Consider the following 21,865-nt stretch of genomic DNA (forward strand, 5'->3'; position numbering starts at 1 on the left):
GTTTACTTAACTTTACCCAGTGACAGTTCCATTGATATATCTCCCTACAACACTTTGTGATATTTCACGTCAAAATTACCTGATGCCATCCAAATGGACCACAAAGCCCATTGGGAAGTGGCTTTGGTCGAAATGATTCATACCACACAAATACTAAGCCTCACCGAAAATCAAACAATTTTTGGGGCCAAAATCCGGAAAGTACAAGTACAAGAAAACTTGGATGTCAACGATCCTGGTTTTTACCAATCCGAAAAAAAAAACATCACAAACCATTTCGCCCCTGAGCATCTATGAATTAGTTCAATGCTCAATATTTGATGGAAACGATTGCCACTTTTTTGACACTCAAATTGGCAAAGCCCTGACCAAACAGAACAAAACTGTCGCGATCGAGTACTATAAAGTGGCTCATTGCCTACTGATGAAATTTACGGAAGCCCAAACGTTGGCCATCACTTTTAATCAGTTTGTTTGACATGTTTGGTGGAGAGAACGTCACATTATCTAATGGTTAGGTTCTCCATGATAGCAGCATCTTCAGCAACGGCCGGTTTTTTAAGTTATTTCGTCACCCGGTAGAATTGAACGAAGGATTGGTTTTGATCTTTGTGTACTCCGATGTGGTGGAGTACCACTTTGTGGGACATACATCCGCAACTTTACTGTGAGTCATTACTTTCAAAGCGGAGTCTGCCGTGAATGCTAATAAGGAAGGTGGAAACACCTATCAGGTTCACCGCGAATTTTTATATCCTCACTATTTGCCCGTCATTAAGTCGTATTTCGACAGTGGCAACATTGGTATAAAATGAGATCTGGGACAAAATATTCCATTATCGAGCAGGAAAGTCACGGTGAAATTCCATTTTCGAAAACGATTCTGTAACGACTTCTAAGTCATGTATCCTTAGTACGGAGGAGTCGTTTGACAGCGAGGACATGGTTTTGGAGATATCCTGAAATCGTGCCATTCAATATTGAGTTGTCAAACATGGCTACCAACCATATAGACAATCTGGGTATGGTGTAAGAGATGCTAGTAAAGAGTGGAGACATGCTGTTTTAGTCCCAGAAGAGTCAAGATGGAGAACAATAATTTAAGAAAAGCCAAAGAAATGTTTAGGGCTATGATAAAAATGGAAATATAAAGAAAAGGAGGACAATTATTGCAAGGAGGACAAGTAGCACACAGAGCAGATCAAATCCTATAATGATATGTTGATGAAAGATGAACAAAATGAGAAGAAGAAAAAATAGGAAGAGGATGAGAAGGAGAAGAAAAAACGGGAAAATGGGAGACAATAGACTAAAAATGAAGAAGATGAGGTGCTGGTGGAGAAGAAGAAGAAATGGCAGAAATTAGAAGAAACCCAAAGGCCCTTTTCAGGGCCGCTCCATTGCCTAGAAAAGATGTATATTGTCTATTGCCGAAAAGGTTTTGTTTGTATGTTTGTTTGCATATGTCTGTCTATGTCTTTATACATTTCTCTTTGTATCCCCATTAACTACAATAGAGTAAAAACAAAATGGCAACAGCATTTTTCTTCCAAAGTTGTCCGACAACATAAAATCTGAACCAAAACACTATAGGACTTTGATGCATTATATTTCATTAGAATGTGTTGGATCATTAACAATTCCTACGCTCCTTGTTAGGCGTCCAAGATTAGCTCATTCAAATATTAACAACGCAGCTTCCTTACTTATTATATTGCTCGATTTCTTATATTGACAGTCAAATGTTTTCGTTTTTTAGAGATTAAATATCGGCGCTGACTGAATAGAATTCAGCAAACTGAACGTAGGACAATAAGCACAATTACCATATCCTTGTGTTCTGATGCTATTAACAGCTTCATGCTTAAGGAAACAAATTTTTAAAATTTCAATGCAATATTACTACTTTTTAAAAGTCAATACATTTAGGTAAATGTCCAAATCAATCGAGAATAACCATTTTCGTGCCAGTATTTAAGAGTGTAAATGTTGTTAAAGTTTTTTTTATAAATACATGTTTATTTCTATGAAAATGATTTTCTTTCCCAATATTAATCTGGTTTTATACCTGAACATTGAACCACATATCAATACATGCATATATATCATGGATTAACGGACAACACCAAATAGTATCCATCCACTTTGAAAATATGCTAGATTCATTTCATGCTAAATCACAGGGAAACATACATTAACAGATGACCGCTCCGGTGGCCTAGTGATTAGAGCGTCCGCCTCGGATGCGGGAGGTCGTGGGTTCGATCCCCGGCCGAGTCATACCAGAGATTTAAAAAATGGTACTAACATGGTGCTCAGCATTAAGAGGTTAGTGTTAGGACTGGTCGGCCTGGTGTCAGGATAATGTGACTGGGTGGGACATCATGCTACATGTCTGCGGCATGATGCCCGAGTGCTAGACATCACTATAAACTGCCACATTGCAGGCATCGTAGCGATATGACTGAAAAATTGTTAAAGCTACGTTAAAAATCAAAATCACATCACATCACATCACATTAACAGATACCGTATAATGTTTAACAATCAAACAACCATGATGCTGTTGAGGATAACGTGAATTAGGGTATATACGGAATGTTGTTCTTGCATAGGTCTTGTGCCCTTAACAGATTGGTTATTATGGATATTAAGACACAACCAGAACACACTGGTGCTAATGGCAGCATCATTGTATGGCTATGGCCATTCTTGCGAAACTCCAAAGTATAAGATATATGTATAGGAGTCAGCAACTCATATCAAGTACAAATTTTACGGATACTATACACTTATTCCTGCTCTGTACCAAATTCATGTTAAACCAAGAAATGCACTGGATTCCTAGAAAGTCTTTAAGAGATCATTTGCACTTACTTTGGGTGTACCATTTTTTGACAGAACAATATGAAGGAAATAAGTGAAAGTAAACAAAACATTCATAAAGAAATCGGTGAGACATTTGAAGCAGTCTGATATGAATAACAAACATTTATAATTTTTTATTAGAAAAAATAAGTCACATTACAAAAACGTCGATAGAGCCATGCTGCTTATTCATATCCGAAATTATTATGTGAACTTTTTCAAAGGAATTTTATCATTTGACCTAAACAATATTTAACCATATAGTATCGATACATAACTGACTTTACGTTATTATTTGCTTGCAGCTTTTGCTTGGCTTGGTGTTTGGTTCTTGATTTTGGCGTATGGATGTGTGTTAGATTATGGGAGTTCTTTGTGCAACAGCGCTGAAAATGATGGCCGTTAATTCGCTACAAATAAATAAATAAGAGTTGTATTGAGAAAATCCAATCAGGTCACCATTTCATGAGCATAATAAGGTGTCAATTGCATCCCTCGAAGGTTAGTCATTTTATATTATTGCTCTAAAACGAATTCGTACCAACAAATGCATAAATGAAGAAAAAGAAAACAACATGCCCATTCTGCTATGTCAGTGAGACATTAAATTAATGTCCACCCCGGAGGATGGGAAAAACCGCTAACCTATACATATCGCCACAATCGTTCATTATACTGTCTAAGAAGGTGGTTCCACAGTGAAAATATTGCTCTCCCATCCCACGCGAACGCTGCCAGAATATCACACTGCGCTTTTGACGAGAAACATTTTAAAGCTGTAGATTGATCTTCATGGCACTTGGGAAGATGGTGCAATGATATATTTCCAGCTACTAGTGGCAGTATTCCGAATAAATATACGTCATCCAACCAAATAAACGGCGTTCTTAAAGAAGCTAAGTACATTTCAGTCAAAATAGCGTTTGGAACAAGAACAAAAGGTCCAGCACAGAATGAAAACGGCAAGCGTCGCACACCTGGAAAATAAAATATATCTACAGCATGGCGCCCGTCTCTCGCCACTGGCTGATTTCTTCTCATATAACAAAACATATCCCTAGGATGTTTCTCTACCACGGGCAATACTGTTTCTATCAAATGAAATACATTTACAAAGACATCATCATCGATTTTCATCACATATTTTGCATTTCCACAATTTTCGATTATCCATTTATATCCCATCACTCCTTTGTGAGTAAGGTTGTGATAATCGTCGATGAAATCTCCCTGGACTATATCCCTGTAATAGTCGTTCTCTTTCTGAAGCCTTTCTTGAATGAAAGACTCTCTTGGTAGACCAACAAAAAACACAACTCTCATGATGTGACTGTGGAGAAGATCCTTGTTGGCCCAAGTCTTCCTAAGGAATTCCCTTTGATCAAAATGATAAACTGCGGAATGGACCATCACAAGAAAAAACACAGATTCTTTATTTAGGCATATATCGGGATTATTCAGAATATACTTTGAGCTGATGGGCATAAATGAGAAATTAGTGTAGAACACCATTTTTCCGTCAGCAAGAGGAATCCAGAAAGAACTGTTTGAGAGGTGCCGAATTTCGTGTGGTATCCAACTGACGTCATCTCCCCAGTCGACGATAACGGTAACATTTATGACAAGTAAGGAGAAAAACACAAGGAATACAAGTCCAGTTGACCTGATGATCCGTCTTGGTACCATTCGCAATAAAAACGACCACTCATTCCATTGGTTATATGGACAAATCTAAGATTTCAAAGAAAAGAAAATTTTATTTTATTATCACTTGTATTCCTCATATACAAATGTTTATTCACATACCTGCAAGTTAGTCAAAATACGAATTTATTTCTCCTGGAGAGATATGCATACTAATTAATTGAAATGACATTTTTCATGTTGCTGACAACTTTCTATACAAAGTTTGCTCAGAAAAGACAAAACAATGTAACTTTTCAAATCATCTAACAGAGAACTGTAACAATTTATCAAAATCTACCACATTCTCTGCCTCTCATGTCGTTTCAGTCCTCAAGAGTAAATTCACCGCATGTTAAACCACAATCAAAGGTCTTTGATTCGACATGCTTTGGTAAGTTTTTGGTCGATCCCTTTCACTATCAATTCAATCGTACCTCGTGGCACACCGAAAGCATTGGATACATTATATGTCTAGAGTTACTGAAATATTATCCTAAGATAAAAGAAATAAGAAAAATACTCAGAGAAAAGATTTTTTAAAAAAAAGAGCACAGCTGTTTCTCTTTCAACTTTGTAGTACAGTCTTGGAGCCAAGAGTAGGATACGATGTGTGAATGCACGAGTTGCAAAGACAAAGTTAAAAATCACATCCAGGAGTGAAGTCACTGGCCGGTTTTGTTGCCTTTAGAATTATGTTTTGTTTTCATTGGTCTGGCTCAAACACTTTAGTTTGGCACATATCATGTTTTCTTTACATTTAAACAGCCGTGAGCATCATTCCAGTCAATGTGTAATTTACATAATAAGACGCATATATGCATGCATGCATGCAATCATGTATGTAAGTATGTATGCATGCATGCGTGAATTATTATGCATATATAATTCGTATTGTCTGCTGACTTTGGTCAAAGACTATAAATTGTTATGGTCATTTTGTAAACAACATATTACATAGCTAGCTTTTGCGCAAGATTGTATATTACATATTATAAGTATTACTTGTAGGTAAACATGTTTACTTGATTACAGAACATTTGTTGTCCCAGCGGGACTTAATTGCCAATCTGATGTTTGACATGTTCTTTGCTAAAATTTAAGTGAGAGACATGATATTGTATATTCCTTCATCTTCCTGATCCTTTTATTGGGTCATAGGTTTTTATATTAAGACCATTTACATCAGAATTACATATTCCTATATCAACATCTGAAGCGAAATCAGTCGTTTAATTATTTGAAATATTATCTGGAATTGTGAATAATTATTAATTTCTGAATCAATGACTATTTTGCGATTATTTTTAATTCATTTAGAGACATCTTTGGTTATCTCGATGTAATGCATCAATACTGTAAGAACAACAACAATATCCCCTTCTATTTGTACATAAGCACATTCCTTATTGGAATTCATTCGGAACACCACTGGAACTCATTAGGATTACTCTATATATTTTTTACTCGTAATATAACTTTTATGACATCTGGGATTTAATCCATTGTACTGTTAGTTCCTTTCATTTTTTCAGTTTGTATTCCCAGGAAAAATCATTGAATTTCATTAAACTTGTTTATTTTTTAAAACTCTTTTTGGTACTTACTTTAAAACAAAAAAGTCGTTAACAATATGCATATGAGTATGTATCAGTTTACGGCACATTAGTAAAGTCCAGGCTATCTTGTGCGCAGGTAAAACTAGGTATACAAAATGTCATAGACAGAAGACAAACCCCTCAAACAAATAAAAAATTAAACGTTGAGATAAAATGCAAAGAAAATTAGAAAAAATCTGTAAAATGCCACCAAAAAAAGGACTAAAACAAATTAAGGTCAAAAAAATTTCCATATCTATTGTATCCCTTTACAAATCCATGACAGTCTTAGCTGATTCATACAAAATTTATGAGTCTCACGGCAAACAGTTTGATTCTATTAATCGCCTCTTACAACATTTAGGTTTTACGATATATAGGAAGACAAATTGGAACTATCTACACCCTCCACCCTCTACAGAGATTCACTCATTTATATGTATGAGCATATCTTATCACCCTCGTCTAATCTGGTGGAAATTCAGAGTTTTGTAGAGAGTTCAAGAGAGAGAGAGAGAGAGAGAGAGAGAGTGTGGATGTGTGTTTCACGCCAGTCTGTTGAACTGATTAAGGCCATACCAAAATATGAATACAAAATGGATATGTTTCGAGCTAAATGTACCTGTTTCATTCTATCATCGAAGTTGAGGCTGGATAGATATTCTAAACAGTGCTCCGCTGATCGTATCGAGTAAAAATGCCGTTGCGAACATTCCACGTCACCTTTTGAATAAAGTCAACATAATACCGAATTTTCTATCTCAGTCTCATACTGACATAACCTGTGTACCTACTATGATTGTGACTATTTGTCAGGAGCTATGCGCTATATGGGTTAAGAGTATAATGTTAAGCAGTCGCTTCTAGGAAGCACCAAGTAAATTGTCATTTCAAGACAGGAAACTGTTTCATATGGATTTATTACGATGATGGTTTAAACAGGAATTTCAAATTACAGTTTACCTATACGAGTTTACTTTATGTGATTATCATGACGTTTATACGACACCCAGATCGTTTCCCTCCATAACTAAAGAGCTTCTTCTAATATGTAAATGAAGAAATATTATTTAAGAGTACTTCCTTAAGATCAACTGCTATTGATAAGTCTTCATTGTCAGCAAAGAAAAGATGAAATAAATTAATTTTTCACCAGGAAACGTATTCATTGTTTTCTTATTTAATTTTGTTTCAATTATCGTACTCGGTATCAACAAATTTCTAGTTTTACTGTCAATAATCGAGCGATCCACTAATGGTAGATTTTTAATAATCCAGACAGACCGAACAGCAAGGAAGTTTTCTTATGTAATCCATTAAAAAAACAAAGAACCCATTTTTTATGGAATATATCAGTAACTGGATATTTTCAGTTTTCTGTTACAATTTGAAGTCTAAAGTAATGAAAATCATTTCAAAATAAGTCAAAAGTAGCCATAATATACAAACTTTACATTTGGCAACTCGAAAGCAATGACGATTATCAATGTGTTGTTTCTGTGGGTCTGTCACCGGCCTCGCGTCAGGGTAAGTGCAGAAGTTGTATATGTTCTAGGCAAATATTATGATATGACAAATACATTTAAGATGAAATATCTCACTAACCATTGACCGCATTGAAAAAACATTTTCCGATGTTGAATAAATCATCATACAGAGTGAGGTAAAAGTAAGCAATAAAATAGTCTTGGGTATATGTTTCAATCATTCAAAGCTAGATGTGGAAATATATGCGTGTGAGAAAATGTTGTAGAGATGTAATTGCCACTGTAGTAATATCACATCCGGAACTACTTTCTTTTCCAGGTTAGGAATTTTATCTGCCTTTATGCATGCTATATTTCCTATGGTGGGCCAAATGCATCCTTCGTTCTTCAACCCCAGTCCATCCAAATCAGCCGATTTTAAAGCATATCAATACCGATCAACTATATAAACAATGAGGAGATGCGATCAAGAAATGACGCAAAACAAACTCCGAGCGACCAGTTGATTTCCAGTGTTAGTTTATTGCACACTGTCTTCATATTTTGGTCTTGACAGAAATCGTGCCTATTAGCACTGAGTGAACTTGCAGGACATGTTTTCATTTATAACAAATTCAAATATGGATGTTGGGGGATTAAGAATTGGTACTGGTTAATAACGTTTCGATGGAAAGCATGGACCAATAGGGCATTCACTTTGAATCAAATGTTACATTTTCAGTTTACGTTTGCGTCACTAGATTATGTCACGTTGCTTCATGTCTTGATTAGATGGATTAGTAGATAATCCTGACTCTGGATTACCCTTCCTGGCGTACATACTTTGGTAACACATGTATATACCATCCCTCCTTCATATTATGTCACTTTATTTGCTCGCACTACTGTTTGTAGCATACCTCGATAGTTTGTATCTAGAGTACTTGTTTCCTGTCCGATCCGATAAACTGAAGTAGTCACTTCCTTGGAGTTTGAGGGTAGAGGTTTGGGATCTTTGTTACCGATATAGGTTAAAGCTATTTACCCACCCGGATGTCCTGACATCACACGTGTAATTAAGTGTGACCACGCGCGAAAGTTACCACTTATTGACTATACGAGTGTAGCCTTATAAGATATGTTCTTGTTAGGTGCCCCAGTACAGTTGTTTCTGGGAAGTAGTAAACATGCTGGCAGGCTGGCAAAGAGGTATTCGATGTTCATCTTTGGTAAATCAATCAACAACATTTTCTCACAATCTTAAGTTCATTTGAACTCAACATGTATGTAAGTTTATTCCAATAAGCACAAGGTCGAATGGGAAAGGAATGTTAGGACACAACATGTTAAAAGGATACAGTCGGTGAATGTGATAGGGTTGTACGAATCTAAAGCACTATATATACACCATACGATTTGTTCTTTAATCAGTTCGAATGCGATTATGTAAAGATTGTCAAAATAATGAAATAATTTAAATTTTTAGAAGTACACACTGCACTCAGAGTTATACTTCGAAACTATATAATATTGAAAAATGTCAAAGAAACAGAATGTATAATTTAAAATATTCAGATACATTTAGAGAAATATTTTATAGTTCAATATTAGGAATTGTGGTACATGTTCTACTTGTTGTTCGAAACACTGACAACAGCTACAAGATTGCCGCGAAACCTAAGTTGGTCTTGAATATAATCGATGCACTTTATTTGAGTACTGATGATGTATGTAATAGGGTTTAGCAGCAAGGGCTATACGGAGAGATTTAAAGCGTTATAGTGTGGTACACACGATAGATTTCTGGATTGAGTGAAGAATACAAAACCTAGCGTAAATGCAAGAAGTAAAAATAACAAATGTTTTACATGGCAGTGGAGTCAATTTTAAACACTTAATCAACGATCCACACATTCATACAAAACGCAATTGAAAACTGCATTCCAGTTTCCTTAATATATGTCGGATGAAAATTAAAGTTACATGAGTTAGAACCAGGGATAATTGAAAGATTTACGTTGTCTCAAATCGAGTTAAATAGACAAAACAAAAAACATTGCAAAACGCACGTTTAACTAGAGATTCAATCGTATCAAGACATCAAAAAATGTTGTTGATGTAGGGTTTAACGCCATTTTTCAGCACACGATAGGCTATACATGGCCGCCAGTATTAATGGTGGAGGAAGAACCCGGGAAAACCCGGAAAGAACCACCGACCCACGAGAAGCTACTGGCAAGCTTTCTCACTCACCCACATTAGCCGAATCCGAGACTCGAACCCACGCAGACAAAGGTGAGATGGCAGTGATCCGTAACGGAGAGCGTTTTAGGCCACTCTGCCCCTCGGGGCCCCTCCGGGCCCTTCAAAAAAAGTAAGCGAACACAAACTATTATGTTATAGTGAGACAATAGGTAATATTATGTTATAAGTTATATGAATATACCAGCATAGACTCGTCAATGATACAAAACACAGATTTTCAGGATCTTCCAAATACATAATGGTAATTCGCGAAGACTACATGTCATCCGCTTGTTGAGATAACTAGTATGCGAATTGTGTTATGAATGATTTGGTAGCACTGCAAAACATGTATGTCAATAGGTGACATGTTTTAGGCCAAAGCAATTTGCAAATGAAGATAAAAGGCATTTTATTATGGCGTGGTTTTCACCACTGATTTCTCATGCACTCAAAGTACATCAGAGTTAAACTCTATACATTTCTTCTCACCTCTTTCATATTTAAGTACTTGAAAATTGTTAGCAGCCACGGACTTTATATGCTCGAAGGCGGAGGTATCTGATTGCATAATTGATGTGGAAACATGTCCAGATCAAACGAATTGTGTAGTCAATTGAGAAGATGATAATATTAGTTCTTGTAGCAACGAGATCATTTTCGGTGTGCTGTACTTTCGTTGTCGCTTGATTACATACGTATATATTTATATGACTTTAAATATGGCGTCAATACTGTACCAAGCTTATGATGCACAAGTACAACTTGCATATGGTATACATGTACAGTAATCATGCCCCCTCCTCCCAAAGCAACAAATCTTTTTACATGTACATTGTATGCATCTGACTAATGTATTTGCAAAATAATGTCATATATGCTTCAATTTTATGATGTATTTTTATTTAATTTTGTTTAAGTTAACAATATATTCCAAACCGCTGTTTCTAAAATGTATCTTCATTAACAATATAATATTGTTAAAACATATATTCAATTGTAATTATTGAAGTTTAGAAAATGTGATATTGTACTTTCACGATCGAATTAACCTTATATAATTATACCGAGATTATATTGTTTGTACTAACATATATCCAGTAAGTTTTGAATCATATAGTACATCCATAATAAGACAGATGGGCAGATTTAGAGGGATCCGTCGTGTTCAACCGAATTCTTTTTCCTGAAAAACGTTTGACACTTTTCAGTTTGAACAAAACAAAAGAAAACCAGTGAGAAATATCAGCACCTACCCATCCACGACTCACTTGCAAATAATATTACTACTTCTACTACTAATACTACTGCTACTACTACTACTACTACTACTAATAATAATAATAATAATAATGATAATAATAATAGTAAATGATTTGCTAATTTATAATCATTTAAGTCTGAATATAACCAATAGGCATATCACTACATTAGTTAGCATCAATAAGTTATACTCAAAGCCTTTTTGTTATTTGATGTGTGTGTGTTTGTGTGTTTGTGTGTGTGTGTGTGTGTGAGAGAGAGAGAGAGAGAGAGAGAGAGAGAGAGAGAGAGATTCGTTATACGTTTAAAGACTACCCATGGAATGAAATCTGAGGAGACAAAAGATTGACCCGCACGCATTAGAAAAGCACATTTCCAGCACACTAAAATCAAAACAAATGAACTGTTGTTATTCTTATAACTTCGTATACTATAATATTTGCAGAATTTCATGTCAGCCTTAAAGTCTTTCAGCATGACATTTGTTTAATTTGTTATATAATCGAACGAGTTTTGTTTCAAAGAAAATTACAAAATATTTTTAAAGTATAATGGTGCTTTAAGCTGCTGTTGTATATTTAAATAATTGATACCTTCTAATCCAACATACAAACGCTGATTGTTTAAAGGTCCAATGGGCAAAGTGTGTCCAGCAAAATGGAACTAAAATATGCCATGTTTTCTATAAAAGCAGGGAATCCATAGTAGTACCGGGTTGCATGTATAAAAAAGAGATTCCGAGATAAACTACACGCACGTATCATTTATCTGGAAACATTACGCTAATATGTAATTTATTTATTTATATTTCCAACGTCTATTCACGTTTCATTATCAAGGTCACTGCTATTAAAATTAAATGTTTGCATATGCATCCAGCTAGTAAATTTAATTTTACTAGCGAATTCATTCATCCGAATGAAAATGACTGCAAAATTCATTATTAATGGTTAATTGTAATTGTTTGATTGCCTAGAAATCCTATGTCCAGAGAAACGTTTTCAGACGTTGCTAACGGGACAGACAATTTCATTTTCTTATTTAAGTGAAAACTCGATGTTTCAATTACCAGGGCCACAAAGTTTACCAAAATTTCTTAATGTGTACGATCTGCCGTCCATTCGATCTGCAAATTGGGCTCATGCCTGACAGTTACATCTATGATACTGAAGTCACTTATTGATCTGTATACTTGTAAGTTTGAAAACAAGTACTTACGCATTTTTCTACTTTCAGAACTAACCCGTCATATACTTTCAAAAACGAATGAAAGGAGAAAGAATACTTCTACGCCATTAAAAACTAAAATGTGTATAAATGAGTTGAAATTCACCCAGATAATATATGCATAAACATTTAAAGGCTTCTGGAGAGATTAACTATGGATATGCCTCTATCGAATTCCAAAGTTTCTGTATGTATGATGTTTGTTCGAAGTGAGACAAAGGCATACATTAATTCCACTTACAAATGGTTCACAAGAGAGTTCAATGACCGCGTTTACCTTCGCGAATAACAATGTAGACTTTGATGCTATCATCAAGGGGATTGTATTTATTTCGCAATATATTTACTTTTGAATATAATTGCTAATCAAACTAAATAGGGTTGATTTTCAAATAAGATTGATTATTGAGCACATATCCTGACAAAAACATTGAATATCTTTCAATGTATTTGAACTATGGAACAGTTAAATGGCATAGTTGATCTGAACGTGCACTGTAAACTGCGATGCAAATCCGAAATGGTAGATTTGTTTCAATTGATAAAGTATTATCTTTAATTATTTAAATGGAAAATTATCTCTTTTGTAAAAATATTTTCAATAAGTATTAGATGCTGAAAATAAAAATTAAACTATGATTAAAATAAAATAACTGAATTTTACCGACTCGGACTCTACGATGGAATAAACATTATATAGTTATACAGAACGCATCTGCTGTATAGCACCGTTTTGTCAATGAGTTTGCGAACCTAGCCTAAGAATGATCACAGGACTGATTTAGAAGAATCCGTAAGTATTCAAACTAACTGATTTTCCGGTAATGTACGACATTTTTCAATTTAGAAAACAGGCCATTTGAGAAGCAAAAACAAAACCACACATCCCAATTTTTAACTGGAACCCAAATTAGAAACAATCGTAAATTTCGTTCTGGAATAAATGAGGTTCCGAGTCAAGAATAATGTCTATTTTGTATCCCAAAATTGTGAACAAGACGAAGAAAACAATAAGTTCAGAAGTGTAGAGGAACATGAAGTGTCAGACTTCGCTCGTCCATCAACCACCTGTCAATACGTAACTTAATTTGTCAGCAAATACAGACATTATTTCTTATCCTTTGTAGTTATCTTATTGAGAGAGAGAGAGAGAGAGAGAGAGAGAGATTCATTATACATTGTCTACACTTGGAAAAAATATATTTCGTATATATTTCGTATCATAAACTGCATATAAAATACATAAAACAGTTATAAACCAGATCTGACGAGACAAAAGACTGACGCCCACCCCCATTCATTAGATATGCATATTTCCCGTAATCCCTCAACAAAAACAAATAAAGTGATATTCGAAGAAATTTCGTATAATGTATTATTTGCAGAATTTTATTTCAGCTTTAACTTCCTCCAGCGTGATGTTTGTTTAATTTGTTCCACAATCAAGTATATTATTATGCTGAAAATATGTTCAGAAAGTAATCTTGTCGTGTGTGTATGCTTGTGTGGTGTGGTCGACTATCAAGTCGTTAGATTTTTAACGAGCTTCTTATATGCAATAAAAAAGAATTAATTGTCCGACATTTTACAGGAAATTTAATTGGTCCCTGCTTATGTATCTCTGCAGATTATTCATCCCTAGAATTAATAAAAACGTTTGTTTCTGTCATGAATATCATCTCTATTCCTTACCCCCAGCCATCCAGCCCCACATGTGTGTGTGTGTGTATATATATATATATATATATATATATATATATATATATATATATATATATATATATATATATATATATATAACTGTGGTCAGTAGTCACAAATAAGTACTTGTACTGTTCCGTTTGGTTTATCATTTTTCAAATACTTACACTCTCAATTGTAGAATGGCTTTGTTCTTCCATAGGTAAATCGTTGGATGATGTACAATCTGGAGTTGCCTTGTGCTTGTGTATTTAATGTATCTTATCTTGATCTTATTTTGGCACTGAAATGAGTCACAGAAAAAATATCTAACATCTACCGTTTTGAAGAATGGAAACAAAGACTTGGCTTTTTTACAAAGACATGGCTTTTTTACAGTGACGCGAGTGACACTGCACTGTATTACCCTGCCAATCGTAAACCCTGATTCTAAAACCTAAATATGCATTCAGAAAATAATATAACAACGTTCGACCGATTTTTCTTAACTTTACTCTGTTGATAGAACAAGAAAAATCATAAAAGCTTAACAGAAGAATTTCACTCAATCTGATTAAAATGATATATACGCTGTTCTACGTGAAGATCTGGCAGCGATCACCTAGGGTTCACGTTCTGGTAACCTATGTTATTACCATAATCGCTAATTTTAACAGCCGAGGGGATGAAGTCGTTTATCTTCGCGTTTTGGAGACTGAGCAGTTTGGATGAAGAACATCAACGTGTACCGAACGATCTGATTAACTTTCAGATTTTTGAAAGCTGCATTTTCATCGGTTAATTAAATGGTCATCATAACATGAGCCCTACGTGGTCGTCCTCAGATCTTGACGTAGAACAACGGAGATCTGATTTCAATCAGATTGAGTTTCGCTTCACTTTGTCAGATTATTGTTCGACCGAACTTAGACGTCTCCACAGAATACTAAGATGGAATCGGTAACATTGTTATTTTTCTCGCTGCTTTTATCTGAACTATCCACATACAACTCTCATGTGAAGATTAATTAAAATCGAAATAGAGCGGGTGTTATTTGCCTTAACGCAACATTTACGATAAGAGAAAATATGCATTCATGACTTCTGTATGTTTCCATCTGTCTGTACGTCCAGGCTCTACCATTACATTCACATATTATCATCGGTTTATATTTAACGAGCATTCTTCATTGTGTTAAAAATATTGGAATTTTAAGGTCCCAACTTTCTGTGCTATAAAGTAAATGTAAAATAGTTGGGCCTAAATCGAAGTTAAACTTTCATATGCCAAATATGGGGGAGTCGTCTTTGACATAAATAGGATACAAGGAATCTGTATACATATTAAACAGATACGGTTGTTTCTGTAGACGCTTAGACTCCATGTAAACGTTTGTGTACCGATACATACGTCCCGGGAGATGAAATGTATGTTGTGAAAAAATCGGCTGTGCCGATGTAAGCAGATCGATAAAGAGCATGCAGTACACCAGAAAAACGGATCTGAACGCTACCGACCATTGAATTATAGTCTACAATAGGTTAACTTGGGAGAAAGATGGTCTTCTCAAAACAGTTAAATATGAACAATGGATTAATAATGGCATTGTTGATGTATTCCTAGTTTAATCTAGTATCAATGGTTGCAGTTTCTTATCGATATTTGCAACACGTTGATATCGATATGACATTCTCACACACATGAGTGACGTAGAAATTGTTATGCATTCAGTATGATAGACAAAGTTGTCGTTCCTGGTAATGACCATAGAGAATGAGTTTGGAGTCGTATGTATTTTATAATCCTTAGTGGCCCGCATAACTGCGTGTATTTGCATAGGGACAAAAACTGTTTTCTAGTGTCATTATTAATGCTTTATTATTAATGCAAGTAAGCAGTTGTATTGTAGTAATAAAAATTGGTTGTTGATTTTATTTAAATAGTTGGTTTCCTTTCTTTTCGTTACATATTTTAAGACATATATGTCATTAACGAAGAGGTTGAGAATTATTAAACGTAGCAACACACGTGTATGATCTTTTCATGGGATCTACCGTCAGGATATCAATGTTAATTGAGGTTGACAACACCGTTTTGGAAAGAGTGTATGACAAAACGTTCTTAGAAGAAGCTGGTGTGCAATGTGACAACAAACGTATGGGGGAGATAATTCAAATACTTTGCCTTAGAAATATTGTATTAAAGTTTAAAAATCCAGACAAAGTAAGAAAGACTTAAGACGTTATGTTAAGATTAATAGATAATTAAAGGGAAGTAAATATAGATACAGCAAGTAAACTTCAAATGAGTTGCTAATTGGCACAGTTTGTTCAATTCTGGGCGCTGCGAACTTAAATAAAAAGGTCTACGAAACGGAAGAAGAAAGTTTTCTGAACCCATTGATCTCGTTTTCCAGTTACATTACTGATGATACAGAGGTATATTCCACTATGTAAGTTATCTAAACCCCGGAAAGAACCACTGACCCACGAGAAACTACTATCAAGCTTTCTCACATACCCAGAGTGACCGAACGCGAGACTCGAACTTAAGGCCGCTGTGTATTCACTAAGTAAGGTGAAAGTTAAATGGTCACTTACTGGTCCAAAACATACGTTTCGTTTGAGAGGTAAGGGAAAAAGTAAAACACTTGCCCATGACTGCAGTTGAATCCCTTCGTATGTCCCACGCAACAATTTAAAAAATATAAAGCTGAAGAGTAAGCATACATATCTGCGACTTATACAGACCGAGGATGCAGCCGTATAGCATATATAATGACCTAGAAACATTGGGATTTTTCAGAGGGTTGTACAATATCTTTCAGAAAAAGACAAATGTCCCATACTAATTTTAAGAATATACATTACAATAATTGAAAAAATGTGCAAATAAAAAGGGAAATGTAATAAATACAAAACCACATAAGTATTGTGTTCAGAGTCGAGGGAAAGAAAGTTTGATACAGCGTAGGAACGTGTGCCTGGTCTTGACGGCTTCGACATTGAAATTCTTTCTTCCAGCCTTTCGGAACAAAATGTGTATGTAGTTTTGCCGACGTGATTTTTTCGATTGAAAGCATGAATCGTTAAGTTAATATGTGATTAAACTGACTATTCTCATATTAATTTATGGTGCTCGATACAATGTTCTTCCTTTTCTTCTTAGCCGGAAGGGTCGTAACTTGCACCTCGATAATGCTACCCTGGACTCTACAAGATAATATATACATAATTTTATAAATCCTAATAAATAGCAGTTCGTATCCTATTGAGATTTGAACCCTGATCCGTGGGTAAAAGGTACCTATCGCCTTGCCTGTAAGCACAAAAACTGTTTTCTTGAGAAGGTAAAAGGGTTGATGCGTACATGAAAGGCGATAAATTTCGTTTACCCACCTCCCCCCCGGTCCCCCGGTTTCGAATCTTTGCAGACTACGAATTGAACTTTCTCGCACTGTATTCACATATATATATATATATATATATATATATATATATATATATATATATATATATATATATATATATATATATATATATATATATATAGTGTATCTCGTATCTCAAATGGGTAATGGTTTAATACTGAATTTATGAAACGCATTGAAATGTCTGGCTTTTGCGAGCCTTGGCGAGCAAAAGGTGCACATTATTTAACGAGTTTCATAAATTTAATATTTAATCATTACCCATTTCAGATTATTTTTATCACATAGTTTTACTATAGTGGAAATTATTTATCCTGAAAACAGAAAGAAAGATTTCGTTGATTCTGACAAATACTGTTCTTGGGAAACACCTCCATGGAACTGTCACTGGGTAAGGTTAAGTAAAATTGGTTGTTATTGCTCATAATTCCAGAGTTTTGTGGCTCTCCGAGGCGATACTGGAAGTTAGAGGAGTGTCTCCGTCCAAAATGGGGTTATTGTTGAAGTGGTGACTGGCACTGACACTGGACACAAGGTCACCGTTGTTCCCGTTCGAGGAGAATTTCAGGGAGGGATTAGGAAGCAGGTAACCGATGTAACTGCTCAATACAATGGTCCACAAGTGTTTGTCTCCTTGTTGCAAACTCAAATTGGCAATGGCTGCAACGATGACACAATACACCACGAAGGTTTGGCAGAAAAAGACGATTTGCGTTTTAGGCACACGTTTTCCATACCACACCCACAAGGGTTGTGTTTGTAAATCTTGCAGAGAAGAATTGGGTGAAGGAGTGATCGCAGTAGCTGAATCTGTGTGAAAGGGCATGATGGTCACTTCTTTTTATAGTGCGAAGCGTCGATGCAAGAATCAAAACTGTGTGGATATCCTTTCCAACGTACTTTGACTTCTATGACACGTCGTTTGCCCACTTTACGGTTTCTGCGTTTGACAATGCCTTTGATGTCGTACACGTCGTCTTTTTTGGTGACACGACATGATTTGAAATAAGTACGGGCTAGCGTTTTGTTGAGTACTTAACACCCATGGCTGTCTTTTTGAGCACCTTTTTCCTCCTTTACCACGCTCGGACAGAAAAATGAGTGTGTGGTGAGACTATTCCCACTCATGTTTAAAGCCTTTCAGTCAGGTTGTTAAGGACTAGTTAGTCCTACACCTGAGTGGCTAAATTTAAAAGTAGTCTGTGAGTACATAAAAGCCTGGGAGATGAGGCTCTCTTTCCTTCCCCAGGAGTAATTAAAAATCACGCGGTGCGTTATTAAACCAGTGATATATGCTCCATTAGAGCGAAAATCACTTTAATTCAAGTAAGCAAGCAAGCAAGTTCGGGTACCGTCTCTAGCACTCTTGATGACACCAACTGTCTGGGTTATTTTCTTTCTTGCAAGCCCCTATGTTCCACTTCTGTTTGTGATAATAACTTGTGATACTTCACATTTTCTAAAGTGGAAATCTTTACAAGCCGTACAAAATACAAAACTTATATGACTTTGGCTTTTGACACTTGCACAGACTCTTCACTTTATAAGTGTCACGAGAAAATTGTATATCCCATTTTTACCATTTTCAAAAACACGCACACACTTGCAGCTTGACCTGAAATATGTACATCTTGTTTTGTGGATAAGTCACAGACAAGTCCAAGTCCATAGGTCGTTATGAACGTTAGGAATATCCCCTCATTTTTTCAGAAATATCAAAGCTTGTATGTGCATTTTCCCTTTTCCACTCTATATTAGCGCTTAGATTTGTCCCAAAAAAAAGAAAAAAGAAACGAAACAATTTTGAAGATAAAAAAAAACTGAATTTTGAATTCAGGTTTCTCTCTGTTTATAATTTTTTTTCAAGTTGATGGTGCATGACAGAGTACATTCGCCTACCTTTCCAAAGTGAGAGACATTTCTTCACATGTCACTGCCTTTGTTAAATTCGGTTTCACTGGTTAGTTATCGTTAATCTTTAATTTTTTGATGCATTTCTTTTTGATAGAAGATTTAAGGCTTTCTAGTGTTGTAACTGTATTTATGTTGTTTAGTCTGTTGATGAAATTATCTATAGCAAAGTGCTTAAGATTTTTTCAGGTTTTTTATTATTTCAAGCCCTACAAAAGGAGACCAAATTTGTCTTCAAAGAGGATTGAAACTCTAAATTACACGGGCGTGAAGAAAACATCGTTGTGTTCATTCTAATCATGCCTGCCGTATCTCTTTGTGTTTTAGAGGTCATATTTCTTCTTAAGTAAATACACGCATCAATAGACAGACAGACTGGGTCATCATCCTTGAGTTTCACTGTACTTTCGGTTCTTTACTTCATACAAACCCCAAATTCATTAGTTTGAAAAAAAAAAAAAAAAAAAAAAGATAACATGCCCCTCAATACTGTAACACGTCTGTTCTGACTCTACCGATGTGAGTGTGAGCGTTTATGTTAAAATGTTTAAGTGAGATATAAAAAAAATGGTCAGCTTGAAAACGCGAACCAATACTGTGACGCTCAGTATTTTGATGTGGTACGAAGAAATGGTACAACACACACAAAGAGGGCTTGTAAGTTCACATTTCAGTCTGTCTGCGCTGTAATGGTAACAAGGCAAGAACATAGGGATTATTATGCCACACAGTCCTAGAACAAAACAAAGCATCACCCGTTGTAAGCCATTTCATTGGCTATACTTATTTTCTTACGGCGTTCACTTCGAATTGACTTGAGTAGCTATTCACACAGTGACGAGAATGGCCATGCTTTACTGGGTCTATCCTATAGGCGATTTATATAAAAAAATATTTTAAAAATTAAACTAATGCACGAACAATGGTTCCATGGGCGATCCCATAGAAATTGTGTCCGTCTTATTGCAAAATACATCAACATTTAATTTAACCGTGCAGATCGCCAGAACAAACCTCTGATCATATACATTTTGAAAAGTGTTGTGTGACACGGATCGCCATTGTCGCTTGGTGTCTGCTTTCTTCTTCGAAAAGAGATCGTTTCGTCTTGACTATAAAAATTTAATTTGACTAAGTTTTACGCACTACTTGAACTCATACATTTCACGTTGTAGGTGTAAGCCGTCGTTCTCAGTTTTCTGGAAGTTCGTTTTTGCGTTTCTCAGATGTGATACTATTTTTTATGGACCGAACGAAATTTCTTTTGGCGTGAATCAGGACTCGTTGTTTTGTGGCATAAATGGAGAGCATTGATGAAAGCTCAGTTATGTCGTCTTCGAAATCGCTGACACGGATCTGAGCTAACACTTCAGGTTTTGTGTGAGGCGATACGGTACATCATTGCCTTTTACTTCCTCAATGAAATCGTTTCATCTTATTGCAAAATTACATTTGACTAGGTTTCATACGCAGCAGGTCCCTGTATATAAGGAGAGTGTCTTAGCGTCAGAGTATTCATTCCACTCTCAAACGATCAAGAAGATGGAAGAGTCAGCACAGATCGACCTGCTGGTCAAATATTTGCTAAAAGCCATACGAAAGCATAATTCACAGGCGAAAGTGGCAACAAAACTTACTCTTTTGGTCGTTGATTTGATGAGAGTCATACGAAAGTGTGTGCTAATGAAGTTTGCTATATCTGCAAAGGTAAATGGGTATTTGTCTCCAGAATACCTGCTTCGTCTAAGAAAGAGAGACAAAAGTCAAGATACCTAATATCGTTGTCAGGAGAAAGGACACTGGAATTCAGAGTGCCCTACGAGAAAAGAGAAGAAACAGAAACAAGACGAAACAGAGAAGAGGGATTCAGAAGAAGAAGAAGAAATTGAAGATGATGAAGAACTTGTGCCAGTAAAGACATGGAAATGGAAAAAAATGACAATGTGAGCCGATGCGTTGGCCCTGATGTGAAATTTCATACTACCTTCTAAAAGAGAATAGACCAGAAAGAAAACGTAAGTGTCTCTTGGTCTTGACATTGTATAATAAGGATGGCGTGTTTTGTTTTTACTCACACTTTATGAAATTGTGCTCTTTCACCTCTCTCTATCCCTCTGGATCATGTTTTAGTTAGAATTGAAATGGAAGGATGTTTTCCTTCACGCACGCTCTTTAGGCATGCAAGTCCGTAAACAATAGTCAGTCTATTCATCCATCATTTTGTGTCTTGATATTTCCTAAATCACACACTGATGCCATAAAATAACGGGTCAAATGGGTTTTGTAATGTTGGGAGTGGGGGGTGGGGTGTAGGTGTTTGGCAGAGTTGGTCATTGCAGGTGAGGGCTTAGGTGCTTTCAGAAAACTTTTTCTTCTTCACTCTGTGTTGATAGTATATTTGGGGTTTGTATGCGTTCGCGTACGTTTGTGTGGATAGTTTATTTGGGGTTTGTTTTTTCCTCTTCCCTGTGTGTGTGTGTGTGTGTGTGTGTGT

At 35.7% G+C, this 21,865-nt stretch overlaps 1 protein-coding gene across 1 annotated transcript; it reads right to left on the reverse strand.

The window, feature by feature from the left end:
* Window positions 1-3,090: 3,090 nt before the first annotated feature.
* LOC149775268 (beta-1,3-galactosyltransferase 1-like) lies at window positions 3,091-6,913 on the reverse strand. Its single transcript, XM_089943918.1, has 2 exons — window positions 6,772-6,913; window positions 3,091-4,599 (listed from the first exon to the last, which is right to left on the reverse strand). Exons 1-2 carry the CDS (start codon window positions 6,778-6,780, stop codon window positions 3,514-3,516), a joined length of 1,095 nt encoding a protein of 364 aa, XP_089800044.1. The 5' UTR covers window positions 6,781-6,913; the 3' UTR covers window positions 3,091-3,513.
* Window positions 6,914-21,865: the final 14,952 nt, after the last annotated feature.

The sequence above is a fragment of the Sinohyriopsis cumingii genome, chromosome 19 (genome assembly GCF_028554795.1).
Source record: "Sinohyriopsis cumingii isolate HCF-2022 chromosome 19, ASM2855479v2, whole genome shotgun sequence".
In the NCBI taxonomy this organism is placed as follows: Eukaryota; Metazoa; Mollusca; class Bivalvia; order Unionida; family Unionidae; genus Sinohyriopsis; species Sinohyriopsis cumingii.